The sequence below is a fragment of the Excalfactoria chinensis genome, chromosome 4 (assembly GCF_039878825.1).
Source record: "Excalfactoria chinensis isolate bCotChi1 chromosome 4, bCotChi1.hap2, whole genome shotgun sequence".
Taxonomy (NCBI): Eukaryota; Metazoa; Chordata; class Aves; order Galliformes; family Phasianidae; genus Excalfactoria; species Excalfactoria chinensis.
In genome coordinates this window covers 57461954-57483892 of record NC_092828.1, presented here as the reverse complement: position 1 = coordinate 57483892, position 21939 = coordinate 57461954, and the positions used below count along the sequence as shown (strand labels likewise).

The 21939-nt window shown below is 41.6% G+C and overlaps 1 protein-coding gene across 3 annotated transcripts in view; it reads left to right on the top strand.

Moving 5' to 3' along the window:
* SMAD1 (SMAD family member 1) overlaps positions 1 to 21939 on the top strand; it is a 47402-nt gene that overhangs the window by 20603 nt on the left and 4860 nt on the right. For all 3 annotated transcript variants that reach the window (XM_072336139.1, XM_072336138.1, XM_072336137.1), the window contains exons 2-5: positions 903 to 1528; positions 14191 to 14448; positions 16987 to 17103; positions 21077 to 21298. In XM_072336139.1, coding sequence (XP_072192240.1) covers positions 1129 to 1528; positions 14191 to 14448; positions 16987 to 17103; positions 21077 to 21298 — 997 coding nt within the window. In that variant the 5' untranslated portion in view covers positions 903 to 1128. The remainder of the gene's footprint in view (positions 1 to 902; positions 1529 to 14190; positions 14449 to 16986; positions 17104 to 21076; positions 21299 to 21939) is intronic.

The window sequence follows — 21939 nt, the reverse complement described above, 5'->3', positions numbered from 1 at the left end:
GTTTACGTGAGGGCTTTTTAGTGGGGTAGGAAGACAGAGCTTTGCTTTCTCATGGGGAGCTGAATGAGGGCACAGATCTTTCTAGTTTCTTGTTCTGTTTTTGGTTTGCCACTCAAACTAACTCAGGTGAAGCTGAACAGTTTGTTTCAGATTGTGATATGCACAGATCCCATGCAGTTATTTTCAATTCATATTGCTTGTAGAGAGCTGGGTCGTGCAGTGCTGTTGAGGTATATTGCTTCCACCTTCACTTGGAAATCAAAACCAAAAGTTTTGGTTTGATTTCATCCTGTATGAGTTTATTGGGACGTTTTGCTGTGTGAAGTTGCCAGGTTGATAGGCTGTGGGGAGTGTACTTTTCACTTAGCCTTGAAAGATGAAATATGGGGGACTGTTTTAGGCTACGCTTGGGCTGTGAGCAGGAACATTATTTGAAGCTGGCAAATGCAATTGCTATTGCTACATGGCACAAAAATCACTGAGGCTACATTGCGAATTGAATGAGGGAACTGAGCAGAGGGACAGTTGCCCTACCTTCTAAGTTTCCCTACCTTTGCACTTTCTTCCTACTTCTCTCTAACTCACCCCAACATTTCTTTGTTTTGTTTTCTTTTGTTTATGCAATGTCACTGTTTTTCAGGGCAGTCCCCTCATTTATTTAGGACTGTTTTGGTAGCAAGAGTATAAAGGCTTCACCAGCAAGCTCTGCTGTTAAAGGTCCTTGTCAGGCTGTTCCTTCAGTCTGATGGTTGAGACTGCTGACGCTTTGTGGTGGTTGTTTTTTTGTTGTTGATCGGTTGGGCTTTGGTCACGCTGGCCCTGTGGGGTGGAATGTTTCTGACTGCTGGTGGTTAATTGACAAAGTAAAGTCTGTTTTCCTCTTTTTTGCTCTTCTCCTGCAGGTTCTCAGCCGGTAGGCTTTAGCAAGATGAGAAGGCCGCATCTGTCAAGGGAAACTGTCAGCATGGCCGTCCTGGGACGGGAGGACTGAAACAGCAGAAGCACCACAATTATTTGGGCAGACTGCTTTTGACTACTGATTAAAATCTACCGTGCTGCTGCGGTGGAAGAACAGGACAGTCTCTCCTGCTTGGTCTGTGGTATCCAGTGTGACCAAGTGGGGTCACCATGAACGTGACAAGTTTGTTTTCCTTCACCAGCCCAGCAGTGAAAAGGCTGTTGGGGTGGAAGCAGGGGGATGAAGAAGAAAAATGGGCAGAGAAGGCTGTTGATGCACTAGTGAAAAAACTGAAGAAGAAAAAAGGTGCTATGGAGGAACTGGAGAAAGCATTAAGCTGTCCTGGTCAGCCCAGCAACTGTGTCACAATTCCTCGGTCCTTGGACGGCCGGCTTCAGGTTTCACACCGGAAAGGGCTGCCACATGTAATTTACTGCAGAGTGTGGCGCTGGCCAGACCTGCAAAGCCATCATGAACTGAAACCACTGGAATGCTGCGAGTTTCCTTTTGGTTCTAAACAGAAGGAGGTCTGCATCAATCCTTACCACTACAAGCGGGTAGAAAGTCCTGGTAGGTTCTTCCTTGTTTGTATCATTGCGCCTTATCTAAACAATGCAAAGTGTGGCAGTTAATCATGTGACTCATCAGCTTAAGTAAGCAGTAGTAGCTGTTTGCACACGTCAGATTTGTACTCTGCAATCTATCTGGATATAAGCGTTGATTCGCAGTTCTCCCTTTCACAGGGTGAATACTTGCCATATATAAATGCATTTTGTCCCTGTGCAGCGGCATACTCCCTGTGTGTGCCTTAAGTTGCTGGATCTCTTGCCTCCTGGTTTTCTTGGTGGCCACTATCCCTTAGTTCATTTTATTTTTTTATATTTTTACTGAACAGCACAGTTTGAGTATGTATGAAACGTTACAAGCTAACAGGAAGGATAACTGCGTTTTGTGGGTGAAAAACTTTCTGATATGATCTTACTGTTATTATTTCATTTCTATCACTTCTTTTCTTTCACCCTCCAGAAGATACTGCTGTCTTTAAGATTGCCTTCAGCCTTTTGAAGTCTGAGGTTTTGGTTGTTTTTTGGTTTTTGTTTTTTTTTTTCATACTATGGAATATACTTTCTCAATCTGGAGCTTTGATAGTGGGGTTTATTTTGTACATGAAGCTTTACCTTTAGTTGTTCTGCAAGTGGGATGTGTTTACCCATTACCCACTTCCACAGCCTGTTCTCTGTCTCTTCTTCAAGGGCCCAACCCGCTTTTAGTAAATCTGTGCTTGATTTGCTTATGTGAGTTTGTTTTCAGAATATTTCCAGGGACTAAGATGAAATGTGCTTAAACATGTCTCCACTAGTCTCCAGTTACTTGTGAGGTTGTACAGGGACATCTGCAGAAAATGCACTGCAGGTGTGAGAGGGCTTTTCTGGTTTAAATTTAGGAAATCTGCCCGTGTTAGGCACTTTGTAAACTGTGAAGCTGTTTCTGCAGAGTGGCATGGATTGCTTAAGAACTGCAGTGGAAATGACGTTGTTACCAGATTATTTTCCTGTGAATGGAAATAGCATTTATCTTGGACTTGCACCACGTAGCGTATATCTAGATGGCAAATATTTCCCTTTGGTGTGTTAGTATTAGTTTGGAAATCGTGTGTGTTATATCCATAAGATATGGCTTTTATGCAGCACATGCTTAAACAAAGGCTCACACTGCACTGGAGGAAGAAAAAAAAGAGGAGTTTTAAAAAATGTGAAGGGTTGTGTGTTGAGCAGAAATGGGACAATAAAATAAATAGTTTGTATTACTAGTTTTCTGCATGTGTCTGCACCTGGTATGTATGTTCAGTGTTCCAAAGTACTGGAAAATAAGCTTCCCAAAGCACATCTAGTTCTGTCAGAGTGAGCAGCAGTTAGGCTCTTGCTGTCATGGTAACACCAAGTGATGTGTTACAACTCATTTTCCTTTAATCTTAGAAGCAGTTACTGACTCTGAGAACATTCTAATTCTTATCATTTATGCCATATTTAAGACTGTATTTGTAAGTATCCTGTCACTTCACTGAGATATGCATGGTAAAAATAGAACTTTCAAAAGATGTCTAACTAAAATGTGCTGAGTACTGTTAGGTAGCCTAAGTGGTAGGAAAGTGGTTTTGGGCCTTGAGTCATCTTCTACATTTTGTAATTGGGAACCAGCAAAATGTTACTAACTGTAAGCTTGAATTTGGGATTCCTGTTGTTTTAGGGTAAAACACAAATTTCCAGAGTTTGTGTAGTTTGTGCTGGGGAGAAAACAAAGAATGACTTAATCAGTTTGGAGATGGTAGCAATGAAATATTTCCCACTGCCCAGCCAGCGCCCCTCAGGAAAAACTAAGTACTTCTGGTTATCTGCTTAGTAAGCAACTGGGCAGTTCACTTGTTTACATCAGGGCTGGAATCGGCTTGGCAGAGCTGATGAAAGGATTTCGTCCTCCGGAAGATCGATGTGCTGCTCTGACCAGCTGAAATTTCCTGGACGGGAGTGCTGAGCAGGAGCTACCTTCTGCCTAATGAGTCATGGGGCTGCAGGTATAAAGTTGTGTGCATGTTGGAGTCCCATCTTAAGAACTTTTCCAAAGTTCCAAAATGCCAGAGTTGGGGTCAAAGCCTGAAGTTTTTACTGAGGTCTCTGGCTGGGTTTGTGAAGGAGGTTTTTCTACTTAATTAACGCTATAGATCAATCATTGTCTTGAGGGATATTGCATGGAGATAAATTTGGAATATGTGGCTTTTGGGAGCAGGTGGTAACTGAGCTGCCATTTGGCCTAGAGATGTGCATTTCAAAAGTTACAACATCTCTTCCTTTCCCTTCTCTGTTGTTTGTCCCCAGAGTGTCACTTTTAGCTTCAGTTCCTGACAGTCACTCTCAAACTTGGCTGTTTTTCCCCATTTTTGCCTGGACGTTAAAACACCATTATTGCTTCCTAAGTGCTTACACTTTGAGATTAATGGATGGGGGAATTCACACGAGTCACTGTTTCCAAGAGCTTACGTACCCAAGCAGATATAGAGACTTGTGTTTCCAAGGTTATCACAGCCAGGAGGATTGGAATTATACTTGACTAAATGAAGCTAGAAGCTCAAGAGAGTGTATGATGGGCACTGTGCAGGCTGTACAAGTACACTGTGATATTCTGGCTCTGCCTGCCTGCCAGCTTGGTCAGTGCTTAACTGCCTCAAACAGACCCAGCTCCTCAGGAGCTACTCTGTAGGGTGCTGCCTGGGATGGGATCAGTGTGCTCTGTTCACTTTCCTGTTAGTTGTCACGTGGCTGCTGTTTGTGTAAGTTCTGAAGAGTGGATTAACGGTAAATCCTCAAATAGATAACATCATGTAGTGCTTTCAGTTGGGAAATTGGTCTCACAAATGCTTTTATGTTTTCACGGTGCTAGAAGGGGTGCATCTTTGCTATCCAGCTTAAAAACACAAGCTTGGAAATCACTGCAGTTGGCATGCCTTTGTCTGCCTGTGGACTACAATGTTACACCTGAATTCAAGTGAGATTTTTCTCCCTTAGCTAGGTTGGATAAAAACCGGTTGCAAGGAGTTGTGGGGAGGCTGAGGAGAGAACTGCCTGGAGTTTCAGAGCCTCCCAGGTGTCCCTGACCGCTGGTATCCAGGAAGAGACTTGGGTGTGATTTGGTGGTATGATGGTAACACCTAACCTGGTGCTGAGGCTCTGTGCAGGCACCAGCACCCATATGGTCACAAAAACTAACCAGGCAGAAAACTGCTGTTTGGAGATGCCATCCACAAGCAGCTCCTACAGTGGGCTGTGCCAGTGCAGTTGTCTCAGTGGCCTTGTGCTGAAGCAGCCTGGCAGTGCTTTCTTCTCATCCCACTGCTGCCTTATCTCATGGGCTGATCAGGGTCATCCAGGGGATGAGAGAACACCCATGCACCCACAGGGCCTCACATCTGGCCTGTGGGTGGAAGCAGAGGTGGTGTGAAGCGAGCGGGCCAAGTGGAGGCTGTTTTGTTGCTGAGAACAGGAACACAATCTTATTCTCTACTGCCAGGATGAAATATCTTGTTACAGTAGCTTGCTGTTTTGCAGGTCTGTTGGGTGCAGAATTATTTCTGGTGCAGAAATGGTGGTAGTTGATAGGTGTGGATTTTTTTCCTTTGGCAAGGCAAAGCAAAGCTTTTAATTAAGGAGGGCAGGACTTCGATTTGATGCCTTTTAAAACTGGTGCAGTCAGCTGAACTGGGGTGCTTGTGTGGCTGAGGCTGCTTTTTTTTTTCCTTCAGTTTTAGCTTTTGTCTCAGTGATACCTGGAAATCAGGCTTCTGTGTGCTCTGGGACTTTTTAGTATGACTGAGACCTGAGTCTGGGTGTAGACACTGGGAGAGGAAAAAGCAAATGTGTCATTCCTCAGTTCTGTTTGAAAATGCCACAAATGACCTCGCTGGTTTTGCTGGAGGACACACAAAATGGCATCCCAAAGTCTTTCCTGAGATGCCTCTTTCTTCTTTTAATCTGTTGCTTTTGTTTCATGGAGATGCACCCTCTGTTTCTTGCCTCTGTCTTCAGTTATGCCAATGGAATCAGGTGAAAGACATGACTCAGAATTTGGAAAAAATAAGAAGCCTGGTTCCAGTTTGATCTAATAGCAAAACAGGGATGGGACAGGGAACAGGGAGGATGAAGAGGTGCTTAAGTTGACACTGCTTTAATAAATAAATAAACGGGGGAGGAGGTTCAGTTCCTTTGCTTAGCTAAACAAAAGGAAGGAAGAAATTCATATTCCCATAGAACTGATAGATACTGGCCATGGGTGCCATATGCTGCAGAACTGTGTTAGTTGGTCCCTGCTGCTCATCAGTGTTCTAGATTAAAGAGAGTTTGAGTTTGTCACATGTTGCAAAGGAATCAAGAGAGTTTCTTTTAGCTTGGTGTGTGGAAGTTGGTGGTGCAGAGTATTTTATGTAGGGTATATACAGGCATATGACTGAGTGGTATCTTCTGAGAGTGGCTTGTGTCCAGAATGCCCTGGTATCTCTGGGGGTCAGGCTTAGAAGAAGCCTGCTTTGCATAGATCTGAGAAAGCTTAATCCTGGCTTGGGAAATGTACTTGTTATGTTTTGGTATTAATTTCTGGAGATGATAACTAATGCTCCACTGTTCTTGAACCGTACAGTCCGGAGGAGTGCTAAAACTGCTCTGTCAGAACTGGCTTATCTGTCTTCAGAAATTCTGGTTGCATTCATCAACTGATAAACTCTTCTGCTTGGACGCCTAAATTGCAGAATGAGCAGTGGGTGCTTATTTGTGACGTGGATGAATGTGTTGTCAGAATGGCTGAATTTTTAATTTTGCTTAAGTATCATCTTCCTTTCCAGTATAAACATGAATTTAAAGTGGATGTCTGCCTCACTAAGTTTGCCTTCAGTGGCAAGAAGCATTTAATGTAAATGTAGAGGTGCTTTATGGCACAAGAACAGACCAAGTCTGCCCCTGGGCTCTGAGAAGAGCAGTAGCTATGTCGTGCTGTTTTTGCTTCCAGCCTGTGACTTTAACCTGATTGCTTTCATATTTGTTTTTGATCTTCTCTGCTCTTTGCTCTGAATGTGTCTGTCAGGCTGCACACCTGACTGCGTGCACCAGAGGTGCAGAAGGAAACTTAAAATGGTGGAAAACCTGGCTAAGGCAGCTTGAGATTTGTGCAGCCCTGGAAGTGGATGCTCCACAGAACACTGCTGCTGCTCTGATACTCAGCAGAAGAAAACGAATATGTTTAAGGGAGCTTTCTAATGCCATTTGAAATCATACAGATATTTGGTTGTGTGTAGTGCGATTATGCATGCAGTTGTACTAGCTTATGTTTGCTTGTGTGTGTTCTTTCTCCATGTAGGTACTGTACCAAAAACTGAAATGGGTCCGTTAGTCAAGCCCAGTGTTGTTTCTTGGTACCCACCCGGGTTAGGATCACTGTGTGTGGAGCCAAGAAGTTACCTGTTAGGTCACTACAAAGAGTGCTTAGGCTGCAGACAAGCAGCAGAGTTTGAATAAAGTGTGCTGCTTGTGGCTCTGGTTGCTTCCGCAATCATCATCAAATGGGCAGAGGCTGTAATTCCTCCAGGGTCAAATAGGGAAGCAGGGCGGAAAACGGAGGGTGAACAGCAGTTCCCTATGGGACTGCCAGCTTGTCTGGGCTTCCAGGGTTCCCAGGGCCTGCATGGCCCCAGCACCTGGGAGGACCGGAGGCGGCAGGAGAGCCTCCGGCTGCTTTCCGGCCAGATGGAGAAGCTTTGATGGCCAGGGCTCGGGGGAGCTGGGGACCAGCTGTGTGCAGCTCTCCCCCACTGCCTGGCCTTCTGGAGGGTGGTGCTGGATAAAGGGGGGGATGCAGGGAGCACGGAGAGGAGCCTTGTGTGGGAACTGTAAGGGGGGGCGACCGGAGAAGGAGAATGCACATGCAGTGGAAGGAGGAAAACAGAGGAGAGGGGTTGAAAAAGGAAAATAATAGAGAAACAGGTCAGCAGCTGATTTGAAATAGAAAAAGGAGATCTGGTTTACTAAACTAATTTACAGAAGCAGTTCACAAAAATTCCCCCTTTATTCCCATAGCACAGTTTGTGTATCTGGAGGCTCAGGGGTGTGTGAGGAAGGGGTGGCATCGCTGGGAAGTTTTGCCTTATTGCTGCATAACCCCGCTGTTGGGCGTAACTTTAAAAATAGCATGCGACAACAGGTGGGCACAATTAGAAGATGGTTGCCCGAAATAGTAAACAACTGTCAGTTCATTTGGCAAGGAGTGTGAGACTTTGCTCATTTCAGTTTTGCTGAATTCACTTTTGAAATTCCCCACCAGAAATGAAACAGGGAGACAGAAGGGAGGGGGATGGCACAAACTCTTTTTCCTTTGTCCAGCCTTGGGAAGGAGAGCTGCAGTAAAGGGACAGAAGTTGTCAAGAAGGATGTTGGTTTGTTTCTTAATGTTTTTAATTAACGAGATTCAGATGTTTCTTCTGGCTTAGAAGAGCTGACTTCCATACTTCAATCTATTCAGTAGGATGGTAACTATGGTTTTCATCCAGGTAATTTGAACTCTGGTCTGTGTAAATGTCTAACTTAATGCACACTATCACAGTGTAACTTTCTCCTGTACTTACTCCTGTATCAGGAGTGCTTCTCCCCTCAAATCAGCTTACAAGAACTCCCTCGCTAATGTGCATATGATTAGTACTAAATTCTGAAATTGGCCTTGACAAATGTCAGTTTAATCAAAACGTTAGCTTATCAGAGCATCCGCAAGTAAAATCTAATGTTAACTGGATATTGTAATACAGGAAATGTACTAATGTTACTTGCCAAATGCATTTAGACCAGATGTCTGATGTAAAAGTAAAGTCAGCGAAGCAATAACTGTGCTTTTCTTTTTCTTTTTTTTTTTCTTTCTTTCTTTTTTTTTTCCCTTCTGTTTTTAAATACAGCCTTCAGTTGCAACTATGTAAGATGACAAATCAAGCTGTGGGGTCTGCAGAAACTGCAAAATAAAACAAAGGTTTGAGAAAGCAAGACAGCTCACAGCTTTCCCCCGGAATAGAAAGTCTGGAATGTTTGTCTGTCTGTCACCCAGCACAGGCTGCTGGACAGCTATTGTTGAGCCTTTTCCTTTGCAGCTACTAGAATGTAGGTTTGGAACACCAGCCCCAAAGGCTGGCAGTTCTGCTTCAGAGAGAGCAGCAAAGCTGTGCTCTGCAGCCTGTAGCACTGTCTGCTGCAGCCAGGAGGTACCGTAACAGCATAAAGTAGCGAGATCTGTGGGGAATTGCATTTGCCACAACAGTAATTATTTTTAACCAAGAGTAAACTTGATCGTGAGTGTAGGCATGCAAGTGTCTTTGTATGTGAGAACTTGTCCTCTGGTCAAAAATTATTCAATTTTGCCAGGTCCCGTTTGAGGCAACACAAGAAAACCTAATGACATGAAAACTTTTCTTTCTGCTTGGTGTTCTTTTGTTTACGAGCAAGACCTTGGCGAGACATGTCAGTCAGCAAGTCTCAGTGACTCCTTAATGCTGGAGACAGCAAGCAGAGGTAAGCACTGAGCTGGGTGTGTGCTGGTACCTGCTCTGTTACCACCATGGGAGTGATTACTTGCTGGTGTGCCACAGCCCACTTCAGCTGCACTGGCCTCAAAGGCAGGAAATTGAGGCAGGAGTCTTCAGAAGCATTGGAATTTGTTATCTTAACATTGATGCTGTGCTTTTAGGATTTTGTGTGTGTGTGCTGGTTTGGTGTTTCTTCTTTCGTTCTCTGACTTCTTACTCTGCCACTGAGTCTTTACAGAAGGACCTATCAAGAGCATTGAGTGAGCCTTGTTTTCATGCCCATCTCCAGATAGTGCCAACTGCTGCGTGAGGATTTCATTCCTTCTCAGCATGCAGTTTTATTTTCCTCATAAAACATGAGCAGCTTTGCATAAATTCATATGAAAATAAGCCATATGATGCTTGCAAATTAAAGTACACAGTCTAATGATAGTGCCCTGAGGACTTCATAAGGCCTGTTTTGGTGTAAGGCTGCACAAACACTTCTACATAACATGTACCCACCAAGTTGTCGTGTTTTTTAAGGACAGGGTGGTTGAAAGTGAAGCAGCAATTGCTCATCTTTTACTTATTTATTTGGTAAAGCTAGCAGAAATAATGGAATGTACTTTGGAAAGGATGATCAGAGCCTGCTTTCTGATGTGTGGCTCTTTGGAATATTCCATTATTTGTTCTTGGAATTTTCAGACATGAAAAGAGAGATCCCTACCCAGATCTTCATGTAACAAGCCCATGAGGGAAAATCAGCTGTCATCTGGGCTTGTGTAAGACAAGCAGAATTCATCTGGATAAAAAAAAATAAGATACTTGGAATGTACAGCAGATCCTTTGGTTTGGAGTAGGGTCTATTTTTTAAGAGAGAGGCTTTAAAAAAGAAGCTGTGATCATAAATCAGTGACTTTCTGTCACTGATGAAACCATTATCTCTGGAATGTGAAATTAGAACAAAAAGGAAAACCAAGAAAATGTTGAGCATAGCACACCTGTTAGTTTTCTGAAGAACGGAAATTCAAAGAGTAGAGATCAGTAGCTTTCTTCAAAGGCCACTGTAACATTTTCATAAGAGCATTTCTTTCTTGGTGTGGTTGGTTGGAACGTTTATCTGAGCAGCCCAGTTGTCTTTGGTCTATATTCTATGTTTTTGACGTTCTTGGCTCTTAGATGAAATAGCCCTGTGGGTGAAATTGCCCTTTAGCTGTAATTTCTTTAATACAGCTCTGCTTGTTTGGTGCAGGCAAACTCTGAATGCAATTTGCATGTTAAAAACAAGCTGCCTAATTCCCAGGCTGTCTCACTCTGCTGACAGATACAGAATCTCTTCTTTACTATGGTTTTGCAAACATACCCAGCTTGACTTCCATGGGGTTTAACTTCCTCCTCAGCTTTTAGTAGCAATGCTGCTACTAGTAGGCATATTTTAGGGCTGGCATCCAGGTGCACGTCTGCAGCAAGATTTAGACACATCTTAACCCCTAAAACCTTTAAATCCGTTGTTTGAGAAAGTACAGAAATTGAGCTGTCTGATGACTTGCAGTTCTACTTCATTTACTGGTTTTAACCATTTTTGTAAGGTTCAATTTACAGATATTTTTTGAGATACTGTTTGATACAATTGTTTCTGTAGCTTTTTAAGACAACAGTGTATTTCCTTTAAATGCATGCATCCAACTGAATAGAAATAGTGACAGTTTAAAAATACATATATGTTTTTTCATACTTCTGCAACTGTTTTCCACTAAAGACAGCAAAACAGGGGAGAAGTTCCCTCTGCAAATTGTTACAGTAGTGTCCTGCAGAGATCCCCACAACAAAGATGTGCCCTAGTTCATTATTTTATAGCAACAGGTGTGCTGGCTTAGCACAGAATAACTCTCTCATGCTTTCTCCCCTTCAATTATACCTCTTCCTGAAGTTGGCAGCTGCTGTGGAGATCGGCCTCCTCCTCTGCTGTACTGAGCCCTGGTAACTTGTTATTCCATATGGCTGAGGGCTGCAACATGACAAGGAGCTCACTGCCTTAGCGAGAAGGGTGAGGGGAACAAGAACAGCATGCATCCCCCTTCACACATTGAATTCCTGGCACCCATTCTTACTTGTGAACCGCCCAGTCCCGCTCATGTCCTTGCTCATGGGTGGATGGTGTTCAGATTAACTCCTAAGTGACTCCAGTGGGAGCGTCAAGGCTGCCAAAAACCCTTGAGCCTCAGGGAGATCAGGTTATGGCAGGGAGCGGTTGTCTCAGGGTCAGACTAATGGCAGTGCTGTAGACTCAGTCCCACCTGATGTGGCCTCTGGGGCTTTTTCTCCTCATCTAAATTTTGTATGCAGGAGAATGTGAATTAGGGGCAGCATTCGAGTAAATTCTGCAGTGATATTTTTGAGGCTGTTAAGGCAGTATCAGTATTGGTTGTTTTCTTCCTCCCATCCTCCCCTTTCTGGGTGTATTTTGAAGAAGTTGGCATTTGATTATTTTAGGTTGAAGGAGCAGTGGGAGGAAAAGTGTAGGAATGGTTGGGAGGAGAAGATGTGTTCTTGTCTTGAGTCCTTCTGAACTTTGAGAACATGCATGTATACCTTGGGAAAATTGGCACTGCTGTATTTTAATTGCAGAAAACATACAGAGAATATCCTGCTGTCCAGCTTTTAAATGCTATAAATTGTATAGCTTCCTGTGATGTCAGGCATCTCATTGTTTAATGTGAGACTGTGGATGGGAAAGGTAAGTAATGTACTTTCTGCACAAATTAACTTTAGAAAAGTTAATGGTTTGACCTTCATCTGCAGGAAAGGAAGAGATAGGAAAGATGTGTTTTTAATGCTCAGCAAAGTAAGGAAGAACCATAAAGACAGGAAAGGAAAAATACTTTTTAACACATGATCTCATTGTTACTTTTTTTTTCCACTTGTAATTTACGAGTCCTGTAGATGTTTACCAAGGCAGCTGAAGTATTGTGTGACCCCACTACAAAAGGACTGTCAAGCTTAACAGAAAGTGTTTAATTTGGAGGGATCCTACTGCTCAGAGAGAGTGGACCTGACATTTACCGTGTTGGGGATGAAGGGATTTATGGTGTCCAGCTTCAGCGTCTTTTTTTTTTTTTAATCTCCTGGCCTTTTCTTATGACACCTATGAGAACAGTTGCATTAGAGGCAGCCTGCATGGCCAAGGGAGATGCATCTTTTCCTGCAGTGTTTTGCAATTGGGAAATTCCAAAGAATGGTAGATAGGTGTGCTTTGTTTCAGAAAATGCTATAATTAGAAACTTTGTATATTCCTTTTTTAAAGGGATGTCAGCTAAAATTTTCATACCTAAACAAAGCTCCCTAGGAATGACATCTGTCCAGAGTGTTTGAGATCCACTGAAACTTGGTGCAGCTGCTCTAAGAAAGTGAAACATCAGATTAAATCTTTAAAACATGCTTTTGACACTAACTGGCAGCCTTCATTTCAGTTTGAGGGTTGTCTTTTTTTCTTCAATATATGTACGCAAGGAAGGTTTCTGGGATCAGATATTTCACACTTTAATACCACTAGCAGGAAAAAATAAATAAATTTCTCTGTTATGTGTATACTTAAAACCAAAAAAAGCAAGGGGAAAACTTGCTGCTTTGATGTGTGACTTGCTTTCAGAACAGTGGGTGAGTTGTGTGTAGCATCATTCAATGTCTAGTTTGAATTTGGACCTAGATTTTAGGCCTGGTCTCTGGGTGTAGTGATAGCGAGGTGCTTGTAGATCCTTGGAGACTCCACTAGGATCCTGAATGCTTTCTTGTAAGCAAAGTGCTGGAAGAATAAGTTTCTTAATACATTGGAAGAACCTGTTTATCAAAATGATGTTGATCTTTGTTTTATTTTTTCTATCGGTTCGTAATTCACCTGATGGTGAAGCAACTGTTAAGAAACACCTTTCTTAATTGAGTGATACAGTTCTGCCTGTAGAGGCTTCTCCTGTATATGTGCTCCTGCTTTTCTCCTGCGTGGCCACCTGGTCAGGATAGGGGGCAGGAGTCTCAGGGAGGAGGGGCTGTGGTGTCCTGGCTTACTTTGATGCTTTGTGCTTTTTGGCATTCTCCCTCGAAGACACCCAGGGGGCTTCCTGGTCCTATGTGGCTGTATAGCTGGGAAATAAGCAGTGAATGGGAGTAGGCAGGTGTGGAGGGCAATAACTTCTTATTTCACTTCCTTGTGCATAGGTTGTCTGTGTAGGCTCTTTCTTCTCCTCTTTCCTCCATAACCCACAAAATCTCTCAAACAAGACGAGCTTTTAATCTTTTGAGTAGCTTGGACTTCACTGTGAGGCATTTAAAGATAGAAGATGAAGTGTTGGAAAAAGAGCTGATTCTTTTATCTTGATGTAGCTGGTATCATGTTCATATTCCCCGTTAAAGAGGCCTTTGTTTCCCACTGCTGAGGAGGCCTTGAGAGTCTGGGAAGGCCAGCAGTTTGCGATGTGTTTCTCTGATCCTGTAGTAGTATTTACTTGGAAGTTAATGACTGCTCAGTTGTTTTTGTTTTTATTATTTTTGAAATGTGTAACTTTATTTGAATTGCATTTGTAAACTGACTTGTAGCATTAATAGCCATTTCAATACTTATCTGTAAGAACACAGCCTAGGTTAAAAATATAACTACAGCTGTTGGGACCAGGCTCAGTTCAAGATCTGTGTAGTATTAGTACTGTCTTCATAAAAAAAACCAAAACATATCTGTCCTTAAAACCAAGGTTTTAGGTGACAAGCCATTACGTGATTAGTAAGTTCACAAGTAGAGTATAACAGGGTGCTTGTCGTGATCATGCTGTGGCTACTTCACAGCGTTTCTTGGGGTGGGAAAAGAAATGCAGTGTTGAATTGCTGCTTATACTTGGATCTTCCCTGGCCCTCTGTAAAATCAAGCTCCAGTCTGGCAAACCACATAGCTAGCGCAATCACTATAAATTCAATCTTAGAGTAACTTGGATATAAGGAAAAGAGTTCTTGCTCAGTTGTGTGCCTGGATTTGACTGCCGTGTTTTTAAGACAGATGTAAATTATGCCTTAGGGGATGAAGAATGTTTTTTCCAGGTATGGCCTAGTCTTTCAGTACTGAGTCTCTAATGCTGTTGCTTTGTCCTGCTTTCTCCCTTTGCAGTTCTACCTCCAGTGCTGGTTCCAAGGCACAGCGAATACAACCCTCAGCACAGCCTCTTGGCTCAATTCCGCAACTTGGGACAAAATGAGCCCCACATGCCACACAACGCTACTTTCCCAGACTCTTTTCAGCAACCCAACAGTCACCCGTTCCCCCATTCGCCAAACAGCAGCTATCCAAACTCTCCTGGAAGCAGCAGTAGCACCTACCCACATTCTCCAGCCAGCTCAGACCCAGGAAGCCCTTTCCAGATGCCAGGTATGGTCAACTTCTGTGACTTGTGAGAAGTGAAAATATGGTTGAATGTAACAGATATCTTTGTATTTTTGCTTATTAATACTTTATTACCAGCCAGTGCTTGTGTTTAGCAGTAAACTAATGGATACTTAGTAATTGGTTGGTCTCTTGTAAGAATATTGAGGCTTTGAATATGTTTCCTCTTGAATGCAGTTCAAATGTTACGAGTATAATCTTCTGGGACAGAGGGAGGGATTCCAAATGATGAATATTCTTGGGAGATGGTTTGACAGTGTATTCCATACATACTTAATGCGCAAGAGTAATTCTATGGATCATTCTTGTTTAGGAAAGAGGTAATAGTCAATGCAGCATGGAGCTGTAGTTCTACAGAAGGATGTTTCTCAAGGGAATCATGCTGCTGCTGCTACTTGATAAAATTTCTTCACACACTGATGTAATCTCAGAAACCAAATATATATCAACTGAAATACAATTAAGGCTCTGAAAATAAAGCTTGAGACTTCTTAATTTCTAAATTCAAAGAATTAGCAACTTTTTTTTATTATAATTTTGCTGAACTGTTTGTGGAAATTTTTGTGAAGCTGCTGTTATTGTATTTTTGTATTTCCAAACAGAGTTGTTAAAATACTGCAGAAGCTGCTTATGAGGGATCTCTTGACCTAAATGTTAGGAGAAGGCCTTTGTACAGATGTTTATGGATGTTCTGTTTGTGTGTTTTCTTCGGGGACTGTAGGGAGAGAATGTGTAAACAGAAGCAGCAGGCTTGTGAAACTGTGCTTTCTATTATGTGAAATGAACATTCAGAGATTTCTACTGATGATAGTTGTGTGAAGATGACTGAACTTGCTGAGACAGGAGGGAAGGAAAAAGAGTGGATGTATTTGGTGGTTTTTTTTTTTGTTTTTTTGTTTTTTTTTGTTTTTTTTTTTAATGTGAAAAGTTGCAGCAGAAGCAGCTGTCTTGCTTCTGCATTCTGCTCTGTTTTAAATATGACCAGTATGGTTGGGTCTCTTCCAAAGGCTTCTCAAACATGAAGGTCTTCCTGTCTTCCTGAGCATTGTCTTGTGGAAGCTTGCTTGATCTTGGGAGGTCTGTTCAGTCTGCATCCCCATAAAGGCAAGTCATAGGCTGCACTGAAGAAACTGGTTTAGAGGAAAGGCAAGATGCTAATATCCTTCATGCTTAGTTTTGCACAGCTGTCCATCTTACTCTGTTAGGGAAAGAGGAGGCTGACTATTTGGAAAATACTAAAAAAGGATCAAGACAGTTGTCCAAAAATCTCAAACATTTTCCAGAAACTTAATAATTTGTTCCCTATGGCTTTAGAATCTCATTTCCCTATCTGTGCATCTCCAACATTGTACTTGCATGCACATGAATGTCCAAGGCTTATTAAAACAGAAAGCTTTTAAACTCCACTGCAGACTGCTAAGCTTTTAAAGCAGTCCTGTTGTCATTTTTGTCTTTTCCCTGCTGCTTGCTTCTCCAAAAAGGAAGGGAATTAGCAATGTACATGCCAGTTTTAGACATACAACTCTCAGCTTAGAAATCATTGGTATGGCTTTCTTGCCTTTTCCTGATGTTAGTTTGGTTTTCAGGATTTTGGGGGCTCCTGTGATTACTTGCTTTGGTAGCTGACAATCAGTGATGGGAGTAAATGTGGGATGAGCAGCAGCAGTGCTCACCAGAGGCAATCTAACCTCTGCTTTTGCAGCAGAAGCTTGTAAGCATTGGTCAAGGGTTTTTCTTTTACATGTACCTCTGTGATTGCTGTGACAGAGAGAGCCCTCTGCTTTCCTGGAAGGTGGTGCCATTCGCAGCTTCTGGGAAGCTGTTTAGGAAGCAAAGCAGGCAGCTGAAGAGCAGTGCAAGTACCTGTCTGGGGTGCTTCAAACAGCATGGCAACAGTGGGCTAGTGAGAATGGTCGTAATGCTTAGGATGGTTTTTGTGCTAGTTGTCCGGTGCTGAGCTGGCCAATGCAGGCACTAGGAGATGGCAGCAAATAAAGTCCAAACCCAAAAGTTACTTCTAGAGAATTTGGGTTCATCAGTACTTTATACTATGCAGATAGAGCTAGTACTTGTATTGACAAGAGTCATGGATGTATCAGCAGTGTTTGCATGCTTCACTGAAGGAATCAAGCAAACAGAAAATCTGGAACTGAAGGCTTTCTGCTCCAAATTCTGTTTGCATTTACAGCATTCAGTATGTACTTCAGACCTTTTCCTAAGAGCTCTATAAGTACTAACAACTGTGGAATTTTGTACCTGTAAAAGATGTGGACAGGTGATGTAGCTAGGCTTTCTTTTGTGGTTTGATGGGGGAAAGGGACTTGTTTTTGTTGTACTTGTGCTTGGTACACATAGTAATTTTTTTGCTTTCCTGAATCAAGGTTCATGATTGCTTTCTCAGATTTCCGGTGAGTGGAAATTTATAGCTGAGTCAGACTGGAAGCATTTCCAGACAAATGCTGTGTGTGGTTATGTATATACTTTAAAGAGAAGAAAGGACTCATCTATCTCTTCTATATTTAGCTGATACTCCTCCTCCTGCTTACCTGCCTCCGGAAGATCAGATGACACATGATACCTCCCAGCCAATGGATACCAACATGATGGCACCCGGAATCCACCCTGACATACACAGAGGAGGTAAAAACATTTCCTTCTCATCCCCTGCTTTGCTTCTTAAGAGTAAAGTACTTTCAGAACTGTTTGGGTGCTTTAATATTGGACTCATATTGTTTTCATACATCTTTAGCTGTAGAAAAGGAAAAAAAACAAAACTGTGTAATTTTTTTTCCGTGTTGCTGTAAGGCATGAAATAAAAATTCTCTCTAGATTTACTATTTTTAAGTAAATAGTTATTTAGAACAAGAACAGTACTTGTACAAAAAACAAAAACAAAAAGAAAACAAAAAAACATGGACTTTATTCCTTTCTCATGCCCAATCACATTGTGGTCAAGATCATTTAATATATTTCTATTTGGAAATTCTGATAATCCCAGAAAAGAGAATTATTAGAATGCTGCACATTTTTGCACATGAAATGGTACATGAGCAGGGCAAGGGATCTCCTTATCTTTTATACATTGATTTATTGTGACCATCCCTGTAAGTATTTAAGGAAAGGGTGGATGTTGTACTTCAGGATGCGGTTTAGTGGGCAATACAATACTGGTGGTAACTGGATGGTTGGACTAGAGCTTTCTTCTAGCTTAAGTGATTCTATGACTGAAACAGTGCAGTTGGTTCCATATAGCATTTACTGAATTGTGGCTGGCAGATACAGTCAGGTAGCTCTCAAAATGAGGACTTGGTCAGAGCATGGGTGCTAATACTGTCATTATGTAAATACCCACAGATATTTTTCCCAGGCAATACATGTCATATGTCAGTATATATAGTAAGACTTCCTATTCTCAATGTGTTGTGGTTCTAAATTCAGTGCTTACCTTGAAGTCCCTGAAGTGTACACTCTGCTTTGTACAGTTAACATTTCTCCTGGTGATAAGAGCTTTTAAAAAGATGTTTCTCTTCTGTTGTACCAGCCCCTTTTTATTTATTTTTTCCCATCGCTGAGTCCTGCAATGACAGCATGTGTTTCAAAATCCAAAGCTGTCTGCTGGGATGAGAGCGCTACAGACTTTGAAATCTATACTTAATAAAAAATGTAACCAATTGCTTTATCTGCTGTGATGTAGAAATCTTTTTAACATGTTGTTTTTTATAGCCTTTTCAGTCCGCTGTGCTGCTGGGTAAAGGATTTAGTGCATCCATCACGTTGTGAGAAATAGCCCCTTTAGAGAACAAACAGTCTTACACAGTTACTGACCGTGCCAAGAAAGAGCAGCAAGCTCAGTGCTGTGCCAGAATGATTATGAAGATCACAAGCATACGAACAATTTAACTATTGTTTGATTTTTGTGCTTGTTTTGTTGCTAAGCTTAATGTCTGGTTTCAGGAAGTATATTTGCACTCTTTAAACAATTTGGATAGCTTCCCTGGTAACCTATTTACTCTGTGTGGAATGAATTTTGCATGTGATAAACCCCATCTGTGTAACATTTCCAGTATTCTCTCATCCCATACACTGCATGTGTACAGTCCTTGCTGCTGCTGAAGGCCCAAAGTACATTTATCAGTGTCTATGCCTCACTGCAAACTTCTGCATGTTTATCCTTCTTAAAAATCCATGTGTACCTAATTCTTCTATTACACAAGTTAATAATACACAAGAAGAATACAAACCATTCTGTTAATACTCAGCTGTTCCAAATAAAAATACTGTCTGTTAGTGTTTCTCTCTCTTAGTAGTTAAGTACGGCAGATTCTCACCTCTGCCTCTTCAGTTAATGGAGTTAATAAATAAATAAAGCAAAACCAAGTCAGTACCCTTACTGTCGTATTCCGCTGTTCGTGTTGTTTGTATGTGTGTATGCATTTACACACACTCATAAAGTCTCTCTGTACTCAGACTGTAATTTCACTACTTTAAAAAAAAAAAACAAAACAACAAACCACAAAACAGTGCTACAGATGGAAAGAGAACAGGTTTTAGTGTAAATCTACTGCAACATTTTTGTTGCGAGCTTTTAGAGGCATATTTTTCATGGTGATTTGTTAGTCTTAAGAGCTTTGACTTAACAAGCTGCATCCTGTCAATGAAGTTGGGTAATTTCCATTGTTGGCCCATGCTGGGAATAGAGAGACTAAGCGCACCTGCTCTGCATGACTTAAAGCAAATGTAAGGAAGTTAGTATGAAATCTGTGTGAGAGAGATATGATTCATTCTGGAAGAATGGCCAGCTGGCAAGATTTCTTCCTGACTTTTGAGAAGTGGGGTAAAGCTGCAGCTTTGATAATTGCTGGCATCTTCATATGAGCTTAAAGTGTAGTAATCTCTTACTAATAACTAATGAATGGTTTTTAATTTTTAACTATGATGTGAGAGAATAGAACATGCTAGGGTATCAGGAAAGACGCTCCTTTTTAGCACTGTTTCAAGCAAGGTATTAATCAGATGTAGACATTATACTCAAGGTTTTTCACAATAAAGTAGGATGTGTTGTCCTGCTTTCTACTATTTGTTACCTTTTTTATCTGATATGTAATGCTCATTTGAGGGGATTTTAGTTTTGTTTTTGTGTATCAGAAAAATCTCAATGTGTGAAGAAAGGAAAATATGAATGCTGGGCTTTGTTGGCTGACTTCTATGAAGACTTGGGGTTGGGAGTAGGAATCTTTGGCCAGAGAAACAAGCTTCCCTGTAACACTGAACTTATTTTCATTTTAGCACTTTGGCCTCTTGTTAGAGCTTTAATCTGCTGAGCTGTTATCTCAGCAGCAGGTCCAACTGTGCTAGGCTGAGCAGGGAAATAGTCTCTTTAATTTGAAAGAAACCACATGAAGCAACCACATCCCTTTGCTAACCTCCTTTTATTTGGAGACAGTTTAATAATTTGTAGCTCTATTTGACACTTCAAAGAATACATATTGGGTGGAGACTTCTGAAGAAGCCTGTGCTGTTGGGACACCCAATGAGAAAATGCTTTTGGTAAAGACCTTCTGTGTCTTGAAGAAATTTTTCCCAGTGCGGAGTCGCAGGTGTTAGCTCAAGGCTTTCATGCATTCCTAGAGCCTGATAGATAGGAACTGTGAACTGTGGATGTCCTGCTGGCATTCTGTGCAATTCCCAGCTTTGGTTAGGACCTGTTGAGGATCAGTTTGTTGCTACCATAGTCTAGAAAACCAAGTCCTGAGGAATCTTGCTATTACTCCACAAGTAATTCTTCTGTTGGTGAACAATTGCAGGATTTGTACTGGCTATTATTTGATGAATAAAAAAGCTCATGTTATCTGCCTTTATTGCATCTATTCTGTAGTCCAGAACAGTTGTTAGGATTGTGTGTTACAGCCTTGATCAACCTTGGATCCCAGGCAGTTTGCATGTTCTGCAGACAGATATCAGCCTCTTTTACTGCTTGAAGAAAGGTTAATACGAGCCCCAGAGGTCAAACAACTGATCTGCTGACTCTGTTTTTAAGATAGCTCTACACTCGCTGGTACCCAAATTTATAATGGCCTCTTCTGCAGTTGCATGATGCTGTCTCTCCTTATTCTTACAGAGCTTCACATTAAGAATAATGGATACTTCTAATTTTGTGAAATAAATGACAAAAACAAAACAGGAAAAAAACAACAGAGCAAAATGATACCGAAATACGATTTAATTTTCTAGATTGGAACGAAAGTTGAGCTCTACAATTGTGGTGTTTCTCCATGGTCTGAGCCTGTGCCATAGCGTGTTGTAGAATGTGCAGCAGGGTTATTGGGGCATTGTTTGCTCTGTGCCTGGGAACTTCTTGCACTTTACTATTGCCAATATTTTCTGCTTTGGATCTTGTGCAAATAAAGTTAAGGTGAAGTTATTCGATTGTGTGTCTGTGGCAATGAAAAGTTCAAAAACATCTGAGGACAGAAGACCCTTCATTTGACTGCAGTTGATTATCCAGATCATCTTTTAGTGATCTTCTGCCAAAATCTGCATGTTTATGAATCTTTAGATCTTAGGCCTGTATTCCAGCACTGCCAGACTGTAACTTTGCCTGGTTGCTTTGCAGATGTTCAGGCTGTTGCTTATGAAGAGCCGAAGCACTGGTGCTCCATTGTTTATTACGAGCTGAATAATCGCGTTGGGGAGGCCTTCCACGCCTCTTCCACCAGCATCCTGGTGGATGGCTTCACTGATCCTTCAAACAACAAAAACAGATTTTGCCTGGGGCTGCTCTCCAATGTTAACCGGAATTCCACCATTGAGAACACAAGGAGGCACATTGGGAAAGGTGAATTTTTCAATCTTGTGCATTCTTTTTGGGGTGTTTCTTTGGGACGGTTCATCCTAGGCATGATAGTCTGAGCCACTTGCTTCAAGAGCAGGCTGCTCTTCCCAGTATGTGGGATAAATGCTTATTTAGAATGTTAATAAATACATAGTTTTCTGGCTATGTCTTGTGAGTCTGGTATTTTTTCTACCAGCTCCGTAATTGCAGGAAGATTTTATCCCTAGCCATTCTTATTGCCTAAAGTCTATCATAATCTTAATTAGTGCTAGAGCTTAAGGCTTTTTTAAATGAAATGTCTTGATTTGTCTTTGATTATTGGTAATGTGGAAATCCAAATGATAGTTCTTGGCACAAAATCTTATCTACCTTCTAGTTCTGACATAAATGAGCTGTGCTGAGATGTATTTAGAAGGGCAACCTACTAAAACAGGTTTTTTTTCAAGTGCATTTTTAAGGGGATGGTGATTCTTTCAGTGAGAGTTCTGTGCTTCTCTTTTCTTTAACAGCTGTGGCAGTGTCCAGCAGGAAAGAAAAGCTTTTTTTATATCTGACTTAATACCGTTCTCTCTTTTGAGGACTTGCCTGTAACACTGATTACATGCTAATCTGATGTTACCACTGCAGTGGGTTATTTCTTCCAG